The sequence below is a fragment of the Lampetra planeri genome, chromosome 54, assembly GCF_965212315.1.
Source record: "Lampetra planeri chromosome 54, kcLamPlan1.2.h2, whole genome shotgun sequence".
Classification (NCBI taxonomy): Eukaryota; Metazoa; Chordata; class Hyperoartia; order Petromyzontiformes; family Petromyzontidae; genus Lampetra; species Lampetra planeri.
This window is the reverse complement of record NC_136160.1, coordinates 4,183,846-4,196,482: the sequence shown is the minus strand read 5'-3', so window position 1 is coordinate 4,196,482 and position 12,637 is coordinate 4,183,846. Positions and strand designations below refer to the sequence as shown.

Below are 12,637 nucleotides of genomic sequence, written 5' to 3'. Positions count from 1 at the left end.
ACGCACCGCGACACCGCCACCTCGGCCGTCACCGTCACCACCGCGTGCGGCGGAGAGGGCACCGGCAGGCACTCAACGCGCGCCGGCGACTTCTGCCGACGAGGGAGAAGGTGAGAGGGCGGAACGGCGCCGTGTGGCAAATTAACGGTGACAACAACGGTGACAACAACGGTGACAACAACGGTGACAACAACGGTGACAACAACGGTGACAACAACGGTGACAACAACGGTGACAACAACGGTGACAACAACGGTGACAACAACGGTGACAACAACGGTGACAACAACGGTGACAGCAACGGTAACAACAACGGTGACAACAACGGTGACAGCAACGGTAACAACAACGGTGACCCCATGCCACGCCGGGAAGGAAGCGCGTTCGGCGCTCGTGGCAAAAGGTTCGCGGTGTCGAATGCGGCAGGACGCCCCGGTCAATGCTGCGGGTGTACTCATCTTAAAGTCCCCGCCGCCTACTTAGCCAAAAACTAAATATGGCAACTGGCCGTATAAGTGAATGGAGGGTTTACAAAATGTAACTAATAGAATTCAACCAATAATTTATTATTCAACTAATAATTTATAATTATAACATTTTTCTAAATTTATATTATAATAACCAATAATTCTTTCACAAACAATTAATCACTAATTTTACTCGAAATTTTACTAATAATTTAATTAATAATTATTATAATCAATGAAATTCAGAGAATGACCGCATAAAAATCCGCAGACTGACGGCAGCGGTGCCCAACCTTTCCGGACCCGCGGATCGCCGTGCACGTTCACGCGGTTGGCTACGTACGGAGCGAAACAAGTTCAAATGCGTACATACGTACGCAGAAAAAACGTGTTCTAAAAAAACACTAAAAACGACCCTACATCGTCGCGTCTACGACAGATTCCGCGGGCCACCTCCCCTGCGGCCACGACCAGCGACCGCACGCTGGGACTCCGCAGACTTTCGCCGCAACCCCACCATCTACTTGCCGCGCGTGCCCCAAACTCGACCGCGACAATCGTCGCCGACTCGACCGCCGCCGCCGCCCACCTCCGTGCCGGCGCCGGCGGCGGGCGGGGAGGCGGGCGCCGCAGCCTTCACCAGCACCTGCTGCACCACCTGCTGCACCACCTGCTGCACCACCGTCACCGGCGCTTCGGCGGCGGCGGCGCGAGCAGCGGCCGGTAGCGGCGGCGGCTGCTGCGCCACCTCCACCATGCGCTGCACCACGGCGCCGCCGCCCTCCATGGGCTCGATCTGCATCGCGTCGTCCGCCGAGGCGGCCGCGTCGTCCGCCCCGGCCGCCACCCCGCCCTCCGGCTCCTCCGCCTCGTCGCCGCCGGCGCCGCCGATGCCACCGCCGGCGGCTCCCGCCTGCTCCTCGCCGGCGCTCTGCACCTCCATCGGCTCGCTCACCATTACCTGCCGGGGTGGGTGGGAGCGGCCGGGCGGCCGAGCGTTGAGTCGTAAGGAGGGGGTGGTGGTGGTGGTGGTGGTGATGCGGTGCCAGTAGCAGCAGCACGATTGGCCATCTCGCCGGTCATCGTGACGACGTCATCACCGAGAGTGACCAGCACCAGCAGCACCACAGAACAAGTCACGTGCCCCCCATCCGCCATCGGCACCACCACCGATACGCGCGCCAGCAGCACCCAGAGCACACCAGCACCGCTGCCATCATCGCGACCAGCGGACTAGCACACGGTGCGAGTGCGACGTACTCACCACATCACTGTCGCTGACCAGGGGCGTCACCTGCACCGTCTGCAGGTCGTCGCTCACGAGCGAGTGCACGTGGATCTGCTGGTGCTGCTGCTGCACCACCAAGGGAGGCCGCTGGTTCATGGGGCCCTGCAGAACTATCTGCTGCTCCATCAGCATCTGCTGCTGCTGTTGCTGCTGCTGCTGTTGCTGTTGCTGCTGCTGGGCGGCGAGCCGCTGGTGGTAGTGCGGGGCGCTCATGAGCGGCGGCGGAGGAGGCATCCCCATGGCGGACACCGACAAGGTGCCGACCGCCCGCCCGCCGGTCCCCGCCGGACCCGCCCCGGCCATCATGACGCCGGCGCCGGCGCCCCCCGCCGCCCCCGGAGGCGTTGGCGTGAGTCGCGACGACGGGCCGCATCATCACCTGCGGCATCGGCTGCAGCGGCGGCGGCATCGGCGTGGCGGCCGGCGCCAGCACGATGTGGGCCGGAGGGGCGCCGGGGGACTTGTGCAGCGCGGAGAGCAGCTCGCTGTCCGTCGGGTCCAGGGCGGCCTGCGGGAGCGCGAGGAGGCGGCAGAGGTCGCAAACGGGTTTTGATTCCTTACCCGTACCCGTACCCGGCCGCACCAGGGTCGCAAATGGGTACCCGTACCCGTACCTGGCCGGGTACGGGTACCCGTTCCCTACCCGTACCCGTACCATACCCGAAATGAGTGACAAACGGTGACTCACCAGTGACTCACGGTCTACCCGTACCCGTACCCGGCCGGGTACGGGTAGCCGGGTATCGGGTAGGGTACGGGTATCGGGTACCCGGTTGCGACCTCTGGACGGCGGCGGCGACCGTCCGTCGGCAACGTTACGAGCGACGCGCCACCGCGGCCACGGACGTCGTACCGGCAGTCACGCGCCACCGTGGTCGGCAACATCGGCAAACGTGACCGCCGCTGCCGCCAGCGTCCCCAACCTGCGGCTCGGCAGCCCCCCCATGCGGCTCTTGAAGCGCCCGCTCCGTGACCGCTATTTATTAAAGAGCAGCGTCTTGAACTCGGGTGGCACTGGGGCTCTTGAAATATTTTGTTGTTTTTTTTTTACCAAATAGCGAATCAGAATCATGATATTTATTTATACCGGAAGAATACGATGAGCTATAAAGCGCTTTTTCACAAGTTGTCCAGTCGGGGCACGGGGTAAGAACGCTGCTTGCCGGCCCCTGGTCACGAACGCGGTCACTGACGTCACCACCACCACCGCAGCCGGCAACCAGTGGTGGCACCTTTGCCGCTAGTTGCAGAGATTCACAGTTTCGAATGCAGCGGCCGCCCTGGTTAATGCTGCGGCTGCGAGTATTAACCGTAGAAAATATCACGACGCGCCTTCCGCTTCACGGTGAACATTCAAGTTTCCGTGACGTCGGTCGCAAGAGTGGGCCCATTGTCGTGCAACGGTCCGAGTTCGTCAAATTTACTCAATTGTGATTACACACACATACACATACAGTGGCAATCATCGCCCCCTACTGCAAAAACTTGGCAGGAAACCTCCTGAAAAGAAGTCATGAGACCCCGGGGAGGGCTTTCCCGAGTAAACAAATTGCAACAATAATAACGTTACGAAAAATAAATGTAATAACGTCACCATCAACGCCAGAGATCGTCATTAACACCACCAACACCACCGTCATCACCACGGCTTCCCCACCGCACCACATCGCAGCAGCCCACCCCCCCACCGCCCCCACCACCGGCGCCCTGCCAGGCGAGCGTCAGAGGTCACAACCGGGTACCCGATACCCGGCTACCCCTGGTGCGGCCGGGTACGGGTAGGCCGTAAGTCACTGGTGAGTAACCGTTTGTCACTCATTTCCCAACGTCTTGTCTCTTCTCACAATTCAAGTTCATAGAATCAACCCACCCGCGCCTGCAACATGGCTTCATCCCAGAGGTCGCAATCGGGTACCCATCCCCATACCCTACCCGTACCCGGCCGGGTACGGGTAGCCGGGTATCGGGTAGGGTACGGGTAAGGAATCAAAACCCGCTTGCGACCTCTGGCGAGCGTGGCGAGCGAGCTGGCCCACCCTCACCTGGGGCAGGAGGCCGTCCTTGTACGCTGCGAGGGCCTTCAGGTAGTCCTTCTTGGCGGCCTCCGCCTTCCGCTTGTAAACCTGGGCCAGGCCCGATACACGCGCACCGTTTCATCTGCGAGCGACGACGAGCGCTGTGGTGCGAATGCCCTTTTATGAAAATATAAACAACAAAAAATATTTCGATTTAAAGCTTTCTTGACTGCAGGGATTCATCTTCTTGGTTCTTTCGGTAAAGTCACGTAGAAGGGAAATAATAAAATAATAAAAATAAAACATAATAAAATAATTCTCACGTCGTTTCGGCCACAACGCAAGCAGCCGTCCCCCGACAGACCTGGTCTTCACCTGAGGACGGCTGCTTGCGTTGTGGCCGAAACGTCGTGAGAATTATTTTATTATGTTTATTTTTATTATTTTATTATTTCCCTTCTACGTGACTTTACCGAAAGAACCAAGAAGAAAAAACAAAAATCGTTTCCGTTTGGATATGCGGCCGACCTATTTCTACCCAAAATTAATTGTCTACACGTGGCTTGAATGATTTTCATTTGTACAACAGTATCAAGTATGTTTAACACGCGACCAATATCATCCATAGTGCAGATTTTTTTGGGTTAGATGGCGTAAATATGAATGTGTCGCTAAACCCGCCACCACTCGACAGAGCCAATTACGTAAGGTTCGTCACGTAAACAGAACGTGGCCAATTGGTTATTAGTACAGCACACCGGTGCGTTGGAGAGCAAATCCATAACATTCACAATCTGAGTGTCCGAGTCATGGATCGGGATTCGGCTCCAGTGGGATCGTCCAAAACACGGCGCGTCGTGCCGCTCCGACTGGTCATTGGTGGAGGCACCGTGTGGTATATTTGCCCCATTGGATGAGTGCAGTGGACTAAGGCACGGCACAGTTGTGGACTATCCGGCGAACATGGCGAACTCTGGGGCGAGTTCAGTGGACTGTGGAACGATTAAAGTGAACTCTGGGGCGAGTTCAGTGGACTGTAGGGCGAGTGGTGGATTGTGCAGAGTGCGGTGGATCAGCGTCGTGGTGGAGAGTCGTGGACTAAAACACGAGCGGTGGTGCAGTGTGGTGGAGGAGTGTAGGTGGCATGTGTCGGTGAAGTGTGGTGGTGGAGTGTGGCGGTGCAGTGTGTCGGTGAAGTGTGGTGGTGGAGTGTGGCGGTGCAGTGTGGCGGTGGTGAGTGGCGGTGGTGGACCTACCTGTTTCTGCTCCTCCCCGAGGCTGTCCCACATGGAGGCCACGATCTTGGAGACCTCACCAAACGTGGCGCTCGCATTCTGGCCCTTGATGGCCGCCTGAGCCACATCGGAGTGGTGGGGGGGGCACACGGGGAGGGGGAGGAAGGTGGGGGAGGTTAGGGGTCGCAGAGGTCACGGGGGGTTCAGCGACGAGTAGCGGCTTGGGTAATGATGGGAAAGAATGAGGGTCACGGTGAGGGTCAGATGAAGATTACAGCAAAGGTCAGGGTTAATCACAGCAAAGGTCAGGGTGAGTCACAGCGCAGGTCACGGTGCGGTCCAGGCTAAGATTACAGCAAAGGTCAGGGTTAATCACAGCAAAGGTCAGGGTGAGTCACAGCGCAGGTCACGGTGCGGTCCAGGCTAAGATTACGGTGAGGGTTAGGGTAAGTAGTCTGAGTGCGGGTCACGGTGAAGGTCACGGCGAGGCGAGAGCGAGGTCAGGGTGTGGGGGGCCAGGCGGCACCTGCGTGTCTCGGAAGAAGAGGGCGTACGCGGAGAGCGGTTTCAGGGGCTCGTTGGGGTCCTTCTTCTTCTTGCGCTTGCTGGGCTTCACTTTGCGCTGCAGTTCTACCAGCTGCCTCTTCTCCAGCGCCACCTGCACACACACACACACAACAACAACATCAACAACAAACAACAACATGCTGAATTTCGATTTAAAGCTTTCGTGACTGCAGGGATTCATCTTCTTGGTTCTCACGTGTAAAGTCACGTAGAAGGGAAGTAATAAAATGATAAAAATAAAACATAATAAAATAATTCTCACGACCTTTCGGCCACAACGCAAGCAGCCGTCCTCAGGTGAAGACCAGGTCTGTCGGGGAGACAGCGTCTGAATGAAACAGCACCACGCTTGGAGCGTATATTTAAGCTGGGTTGGAAGGGGGGAAGGGCGCCTTGACAAAATAATTTGCATATCAAGAGGAATTTAGCATATTTATGGGAAATGCAGGAATGTGATTAGTACTACTTGTGAAATGCGTAGGAGGTTTGGCGGGGGGTTTCAAAGTCATTATGCCCGTGCATTATGCAGGATTAGCAGCATCAAAGGGAGGGCATAGGGGTAGCATTAATAAAGGGAAGGAATGTTAATAGTATGTAGATGCAGTAACTAAACAACCACGTAAAAAACTAAAGTATAAACTAAAGTATAAACTACAAAGTATCATCAGCATACTAAATATACTCTCCAATAAGCTGTTGTCGTCGGCATAGCGATAACACCTGCACCTCGCAGCAAGCAGGGTCTGGGTTCGATTCCCGACTTGGGTGCCTTTTTCTGTCGCGATAGCGAGGCTACCACGCTGCATCTCCCAGACGCAGTCTGTGCCAGTTTCACCGCAGTGGGAGGGGGTGAGGGGAGGGATGTTGCCACGGCCGCCACGTGTTATCCCAATCGAGTAACTCGAGTATGTCCGTATGTTGAACTTCTTTCGCACCGTACGTAGCCCACCGTGGCTAATAGGCGGCTGCGGGGGGCAAGGACAACACGCAAAAAAATCCCTTCCTCTATTACTGCGAATCCTACATAATACACTACTAGCTTAATATGACTTTTGAGACCTCCCACCGCCTATATATTCCACTAGGAGTGACTAACCCCATATCTGCATTTGTCATCAACATGCTAAATTCCTCTGTTGATATGTAAACTCCTTTGTCAAGGCGCTCTCCTCCTCCCACCCAGCTTAATATACGCTGCCAAGCCTGGCGGTGTTCATTAGGACGCTGTCTTTCTGACAGACCTGTTCTTCACCTGAGGACGGCTGCTTGCGTTGTGGCCGAAACGTCGTGAGAATTTTATTATGCCATTGGAACCTCATTTGCCAGTAAAAAATATGATAATTGTTCTTTTACCCTTCTATCTGGCAACAAAACTGACACCTTTTTTTTTATCAGAGTTATGTTTTTTGTTTGCATTATGGCTGCAGGTATTGTGGTCAATGCAAACATGACTCCTTGTAAAAAAGGTGTCAGTTTTGTTGCCAGATAGAAGGGTAAAAAACCAATTATCAATTTTATTATGTTCTTGGTTCTTTCGGTAAAGTCACGTAGAAGGGAAGTAATAAAATAATAAAAATAAAACATAATAAAATTATTCTCACGACGTTTCGGCCACAACGCAAGCAGCCGTCCTCAGGTGAAAACCAGGTCCGTCGAGGCGACAGAGTCTGAATGAAACAGCACACGAGCTTGGAGCATATATATAAGCTGGGCGCCTTGACAAAGGAATTTGCATATCAAGAGGAATTTAGCATATTATAGCATATTATTATGTTTTATTTTAATATTTTATTACTTCCCTTCTACGTGACTTTACCGAAAGAACCAAGAAGATGAATCCCTGCAGTCACGAAAGCTTTCAATCGAAATTTTATTATGTTTTATATTTTTATTATTGTATTACTTCCCTTCTACGTGGGGACTTTACCGAAAGAACCGAGAATGAGAACACGCGCAATAAGCAGTTCTAAAAACGGCCGACGTGCGCTGGCGACACGGGCACTCACGCGGGCGGCCTCCTCGGGGTCTTCGGCGGGCTCCAGTGAGCTACACGGCGACGGCGTGGGCGACTTGCTGCTGGGTGGCGACGGCGAGCCGTGGCCCAGGCCCAGGTGCGATTGGTCGATGGTGGTCAGCTGACCGTGCGGGATGCCCATGCTCACAAGCGGCCCACTCAGCCCCCCGTGGGAGCCCGCCAAGGAGTGCGAGCGGAGCTGCAGGGTGGTTCTCTGCGGCTGCTGCTGCTGCTGATGCTGTTGCTGCTGCTGCTGCTGCTGGTGCTGTTGCAGCTGCAACTGTGGCGGCTGATGTATGAGTCCCGCCATGCTCATGTGGGGACTGTGTGCGTGGACGTACGGGGATGTGTCCTGTGGAGGCGAGGCATGAGAGGCTGGAATCGCGAATTGCGAAAACGTGATCATCCGTTCAGTTGATCAGCGCTGAGTGTCGCTACGATTCGATTTAAGAATCTAAACTATAAACGATTTTTATTTTAACGCGTAAGGCCCACAGAGCTATGTTGCACTTTTTTCAGATGCGACCTGAACACCAATGATAGCTCAACGAAGTGACTTATCATCACGTGGAGATTTATAGCAGCCACGGGGAGAACACGCAAACTCCATCAACTCAATACGCATCGAGAACCCAATGTAATCAACGGCGGCTGAACCTGGATTGGAGCCCAGAATCTCAGCGCACTGAACCTCTGAGCCACCCGGCTCCCCGCTCCCCTAATTATAATGGATATTATATTGACATCATCATCAATTCTCTCCGACTGCACGGTCGGGCCAACGTTGTCGACACGAGCGGTGGTGTTGGCGGTGGTGTTGGTGTTGGCGGTGGCGGCGGCGGTGTCCTCACCATGTCCAGCGTGGCCTCCAGCAGGGCCGGCTCGGCCGACAGGAGGCCGCCCCCGATGGCGAGGCTCGGCAGCTCGAGGCCCTGCGCCGGCGGGAAGTGCGGCGAGAAGTCTCCGCCGATGACGCCGCCGCCGCCGGCACCGCCGCCACCACCAGGGTGGACACCGATCGCCGTCCTGCCGATGTCGGAGACGCCCCCACCGGCCACGGGCTGCAACGAGCCCCCGAAGGCCTGGACCACGACTCCACCGCCGTCCACGACGGTGGAGTCCACCCCGGGAAGGCCGAGCTCCTCGGAGGGGTCGCCCAGCGCCGACATGGGGGGAATCTCCAGGTCCTCGTCGCCCAGGCTCGGAGTGTGGAACGTCTGCCGGGGGTGACGGGGTGCGGGGCGGTGGGGGAGGGACGGGGGTGGTTGGAGGGTGGAGGGGGGGTTTGACAGCAGTGGAAGAGTCAACAGTGGCTGCAGGGGTGGTAGCAAAATGACGACAGTAGCAGCAGCAATGACAGCTACGACGGCAGCGCAGGTAAGAGCAGCAGCGACAAGCAGAGGTGGGACAAAGTCATTGTTATGCAAGTCCAAGTCGAGTCGCAAGTCATCAAATTCATGACTCGAGTCTGACTCGAGTCCAAGTCACATGACTCGAGTCCACACCTCTGGCGACAAGAACAGCAGCGGCCGCAGCAGCCGCAGCAAGCGGTCAAAGAGAGCAACAGCAGCAGCACCGGCAGCAGTAGCATGAACAGTATTATCAGCAAGAGCATCAGTAGAGGCATCGATAGCAAAAGTAGTAGTAGCAGCAACATTGTTCACAACAGCAGAAGTAGCATTAATAGCAGCATCAATAGCAGCAACTGCAGCAGCAGCAGCATCAGCAGCAGCACTGGCAATATCAACAACAGCAGCAGCAACAGCAGTATGAAATAACAAAATATCAGCAGCAGCAACAGAAAAATAGAGAGCAGCAACAGAAACAGTAGCAGCAGCAGCAACGACAACAATATAAGATGAAGCAATAGCAACGGCAGCATCAGCAGCAGCATCAGCAACAACAGCAGCAGCACTGGCGATAGCAACAGCAGCAGCAGCAGCAACGACAACAATACAAGATGAAGCAATAGCAACAGCAGCATCAGCAGCAGCATCAGCAGCAGCATCAGCAACAACAGCAGCAGCACTGGCGATAGCAACAGCAGCAGCAGCAACGACAACAATACAAGATGAAGCAATAGCAACGGCAGCAAAGGTGGTAACAGCAGCTATGGCAACAAAAGCAGCACTGGCAGAGAGAGCTGGCAATGGGCTGCCGTGGTTAAACACCCAAACCAAATATGCACAACATGAGAATCACCAGAATACAGACAGGGGAGTAATACAGTCAAGCCCCGGTTAATGTCGGAGATGCGTTCCCGAAAGGTGCGAGGACGAATATTCGATCAAAATAACTTAACAGGGTGGTAGTATTTCGATTTAAAGCTTTCGTGACTGCAGGGATTTATCTTCTTGGTTCTTTCGGTAAAGTCACGTAGAAGGGAAGTAATAAAATAATAAAAATAAAACATAATAAAATAATTCTCACGACGTTTCGGCCACAACACAAGCAGCCGTCCTCAGGTGAAGAACAGGTCATTCAGACGCTGCCTTCCCGACAGACCTGTTCTTCACCTGAGGATGGCTGCTTGCGTTGGGCAGAGTAATTCTGTTTTTTGCTGTGGTTGTCCCACCTGATGACGGAAGCTTGTGTTGCGTCCGAAACGTCGTGATTTAATTTAGTCATTTTTGTATTCTTTATTTTTATTTTATTATTTTTTTATTTTCACCCACGTGACTTGACCGACAGAACCAAAGAGTAAACGTCACGTGTTGTAGAGTATTTGGCCGCTAGACATTATCACGCGATAGGTCACTTCGATGGGGCTATCATTTGTGATGGCCAGGTGCCTTCTGAATAAAAAAGCGATACAGCTTAGCGGGCCTTACCTGCTAAAATAAAAACAATTGTTTCGTTTTTGTTTAATACCCCACAATTATATACTCAAATACATATCCCTCCTTTCCCTAGAACTCTCATGCACCACTGTTTTATACTATACCGTAACTGTGCAATGTATAATGCAGCTGCATTGTATTATTTGGGACTACACGATTATACAATGCAGCTGTATTGTACGTGGTATTGTACAATTATAAAAGGCAGCCGCATTGTATAAATTTGTATTTCACGATGAAACGATGCAGCCGTGTTGTGCTATGGTATTGCACGAATGCACAATGATTACAAATGGGACCTTTGTACCAGCATCAAAGTAAAATCTATTCATATTTTTTCATGCTACACAATGATTAATTATTTGTAAATGGAGCTGCTGCAATAACACGACGGGCGGTATTGCGCTGGCAACAACCGACACAACAACACCACCACAGACACCGCACAAGCGAAGAAAAAAACAGCGTTAACAACAGACAACCCAACGGCTGCCCAGGTTGTAACGAAACATCGACTCGGAGGGTTTGTTGATTTTCTTAGGTTTTTTCGGTAAAGTCACGTAGGTAAAAAATTTAAATTAATAAAAGTAAAATAAAATAAAAAATCACGACGTTTCGGAGGCTTGTGTTGCCTCCGAAACGTCGTGATTTTTATTTTATTTTTATTAATTTTAATTTTTACCGAAAAAACCTAAGAATATGAATCCTTGCAGTAACGAAAGCTTCAAATCTATAATTAAGTTTTGTTGATTGTCACGCTCCCGTGAACTTCACTTGTTGCTCCATCCACACCGAGGACTTGGTCTACCGAACTCATCAACACCATCTTCAACCACAACCCACCCCACTCAGTCACCCACCCACTCACTCACCCACCCACTCACTCACCCACCCACTTACTCACCACACTGCAGGTCACAACTCACGCACCCACCCACCCACCCACTCACTCACTCACTCACCCAACCACTCACTCACCCACTCACTCATTCACCCACCCAACCACCCACCCACTCAACCACCCACCCACTCAACCACCCACCCACTCACCTACCCACCCACTGACTCACCCATCCACACACCCACCGACCCCCTTACTCACTCACTCACCACACAATTCACTCAACCACCCACTCATTCACCCACCCACCTACCGATTCACTCAACCACCCACCCACTCACTCACTTATTCACCCACCCAACCACCCACTCAATCACTCACCCACCCACCCACCAAACTGCAGGTCACAACATTTCTCTATCTGCTTATTTTCTCGCACTTCTCCAATTTGGAATTCCCTCCTCTCATCATCTCTCTCCCCCCTCCGCCCCCCAAGTTTTTACAAAAATAACCTCGCTCAATTCAAGAAACACATTAACCATCATCTATTACAACCTACAATGGTGCCGTTTGTCGTTACCTGCTTGACATTGTGGGACTTTGGGTTTGCGCTCAGCAACTGTGATTAAAAATAAACAAATACGTGCATCAAACTAAGACTTGCGGGAATCGGCTGCTATCCAATTGTACATTAGTCATTCGGCCAGATGCTATATCAGTGAGCTGGGTAGTCGGGGTGTCCAGGACCTGTTCAAATATCACCCACCACCAATGTTAGCCGTGGGCAGAAATGGAAACCAGGTTGAAGGTCCGTAGCGCCACGCACAAACCGCTGCGCCAACACGCCAAGACAACACCGCACGCCACCGCGATTTGAACAAAAATGTACGTTAAAATATAATTGCGCAAAAACACAAGATAATAATCGTGCACACCTAGCGCGCGGTTCACCTACGCACAAGCCCACCTGTCTTACCGCGGACGCCGCTGACACAGACGATCCGCTGACACAGACGAGCCGCTGACACAGACAAGCGAGCGTGCGCGAGCGAGCGAGCGTCGTTACCTACGGTGACTCAAACGACACAAAAATAAACCCGCGCCACACACATCTCTGGTGCCCACGAGACACACACACACGCGCACACACACACGCGCGCACGCATGCGCGCGACGCCCAACGCCAGCGTCGCCTCCCAAGGGGCCGTGCGCCAGGAAGTGACATCATCGGCGTTGCCCGTCGGTGCAGGGCGTCTGGGGTTTGTTTGGTTGGGGGTGGGGTTAGCGAGGCCCCCGAAGACCAGGGCTTAATTTCAGCTGGGTCCATCCGCACCCAGCACGCCACCGCCACAGCCACCATACGTCTCCCC

The 12,637-nt window shown here is 53.4% G+C and overlaps 1 protein-coding gene across 1 annotated transcript in view; it reads right to left on the bottom strand.

Moving 5' to 3' along the window:
• Nucleotides 1-1,341: 1,341 nt before the first annotated feature.
• LOC144735172 (TOX high mobility group box family member 3-like) overlaps nucleotides 1,342-12,637 on the bottom strand; it is a 21,684-nt gene continuing 10,388 nt past the window's right edge. Inside the window, exons 5-11 of the mRNA XM_078617619.1 lie at nucleotides 8,438-8,803; nucleotides 7,579-7,938; nucleotides 5,532-5,663; nucleotides 5,027-5,122; nucleotides 3,798-3,878; nucleotides 1,732-2,263; nucleotides 1,342-1,428 (exon numbers count right to left, since the gene is read on the bottom strand). Of these exons, the coding sequence (XP_078473745.1) occupies nucleotides 1,736-2,263; nucleotides 3,798-3,878; nucleotides 5,027-5,122; nucleotides 5,532-5,663; nucleotides 7,579-7,938; nucleotides 8,438-8,803 (1,563 nt within the window). The 3' untranslated portion in view covers nucleotides 1,342-1,428; nucleotides 1,732-1,735. The remainder of the gene's footprint in view (nucleotides 1,429-1,731; nucleotides 2,264-3,797; nucleotides 3,879-5,026; nucleotides 5,123-5,531; nucleotides 5,664-7,578; nucleotides 7,939-8,437; nucleotides 8,804-12,637) is intronic.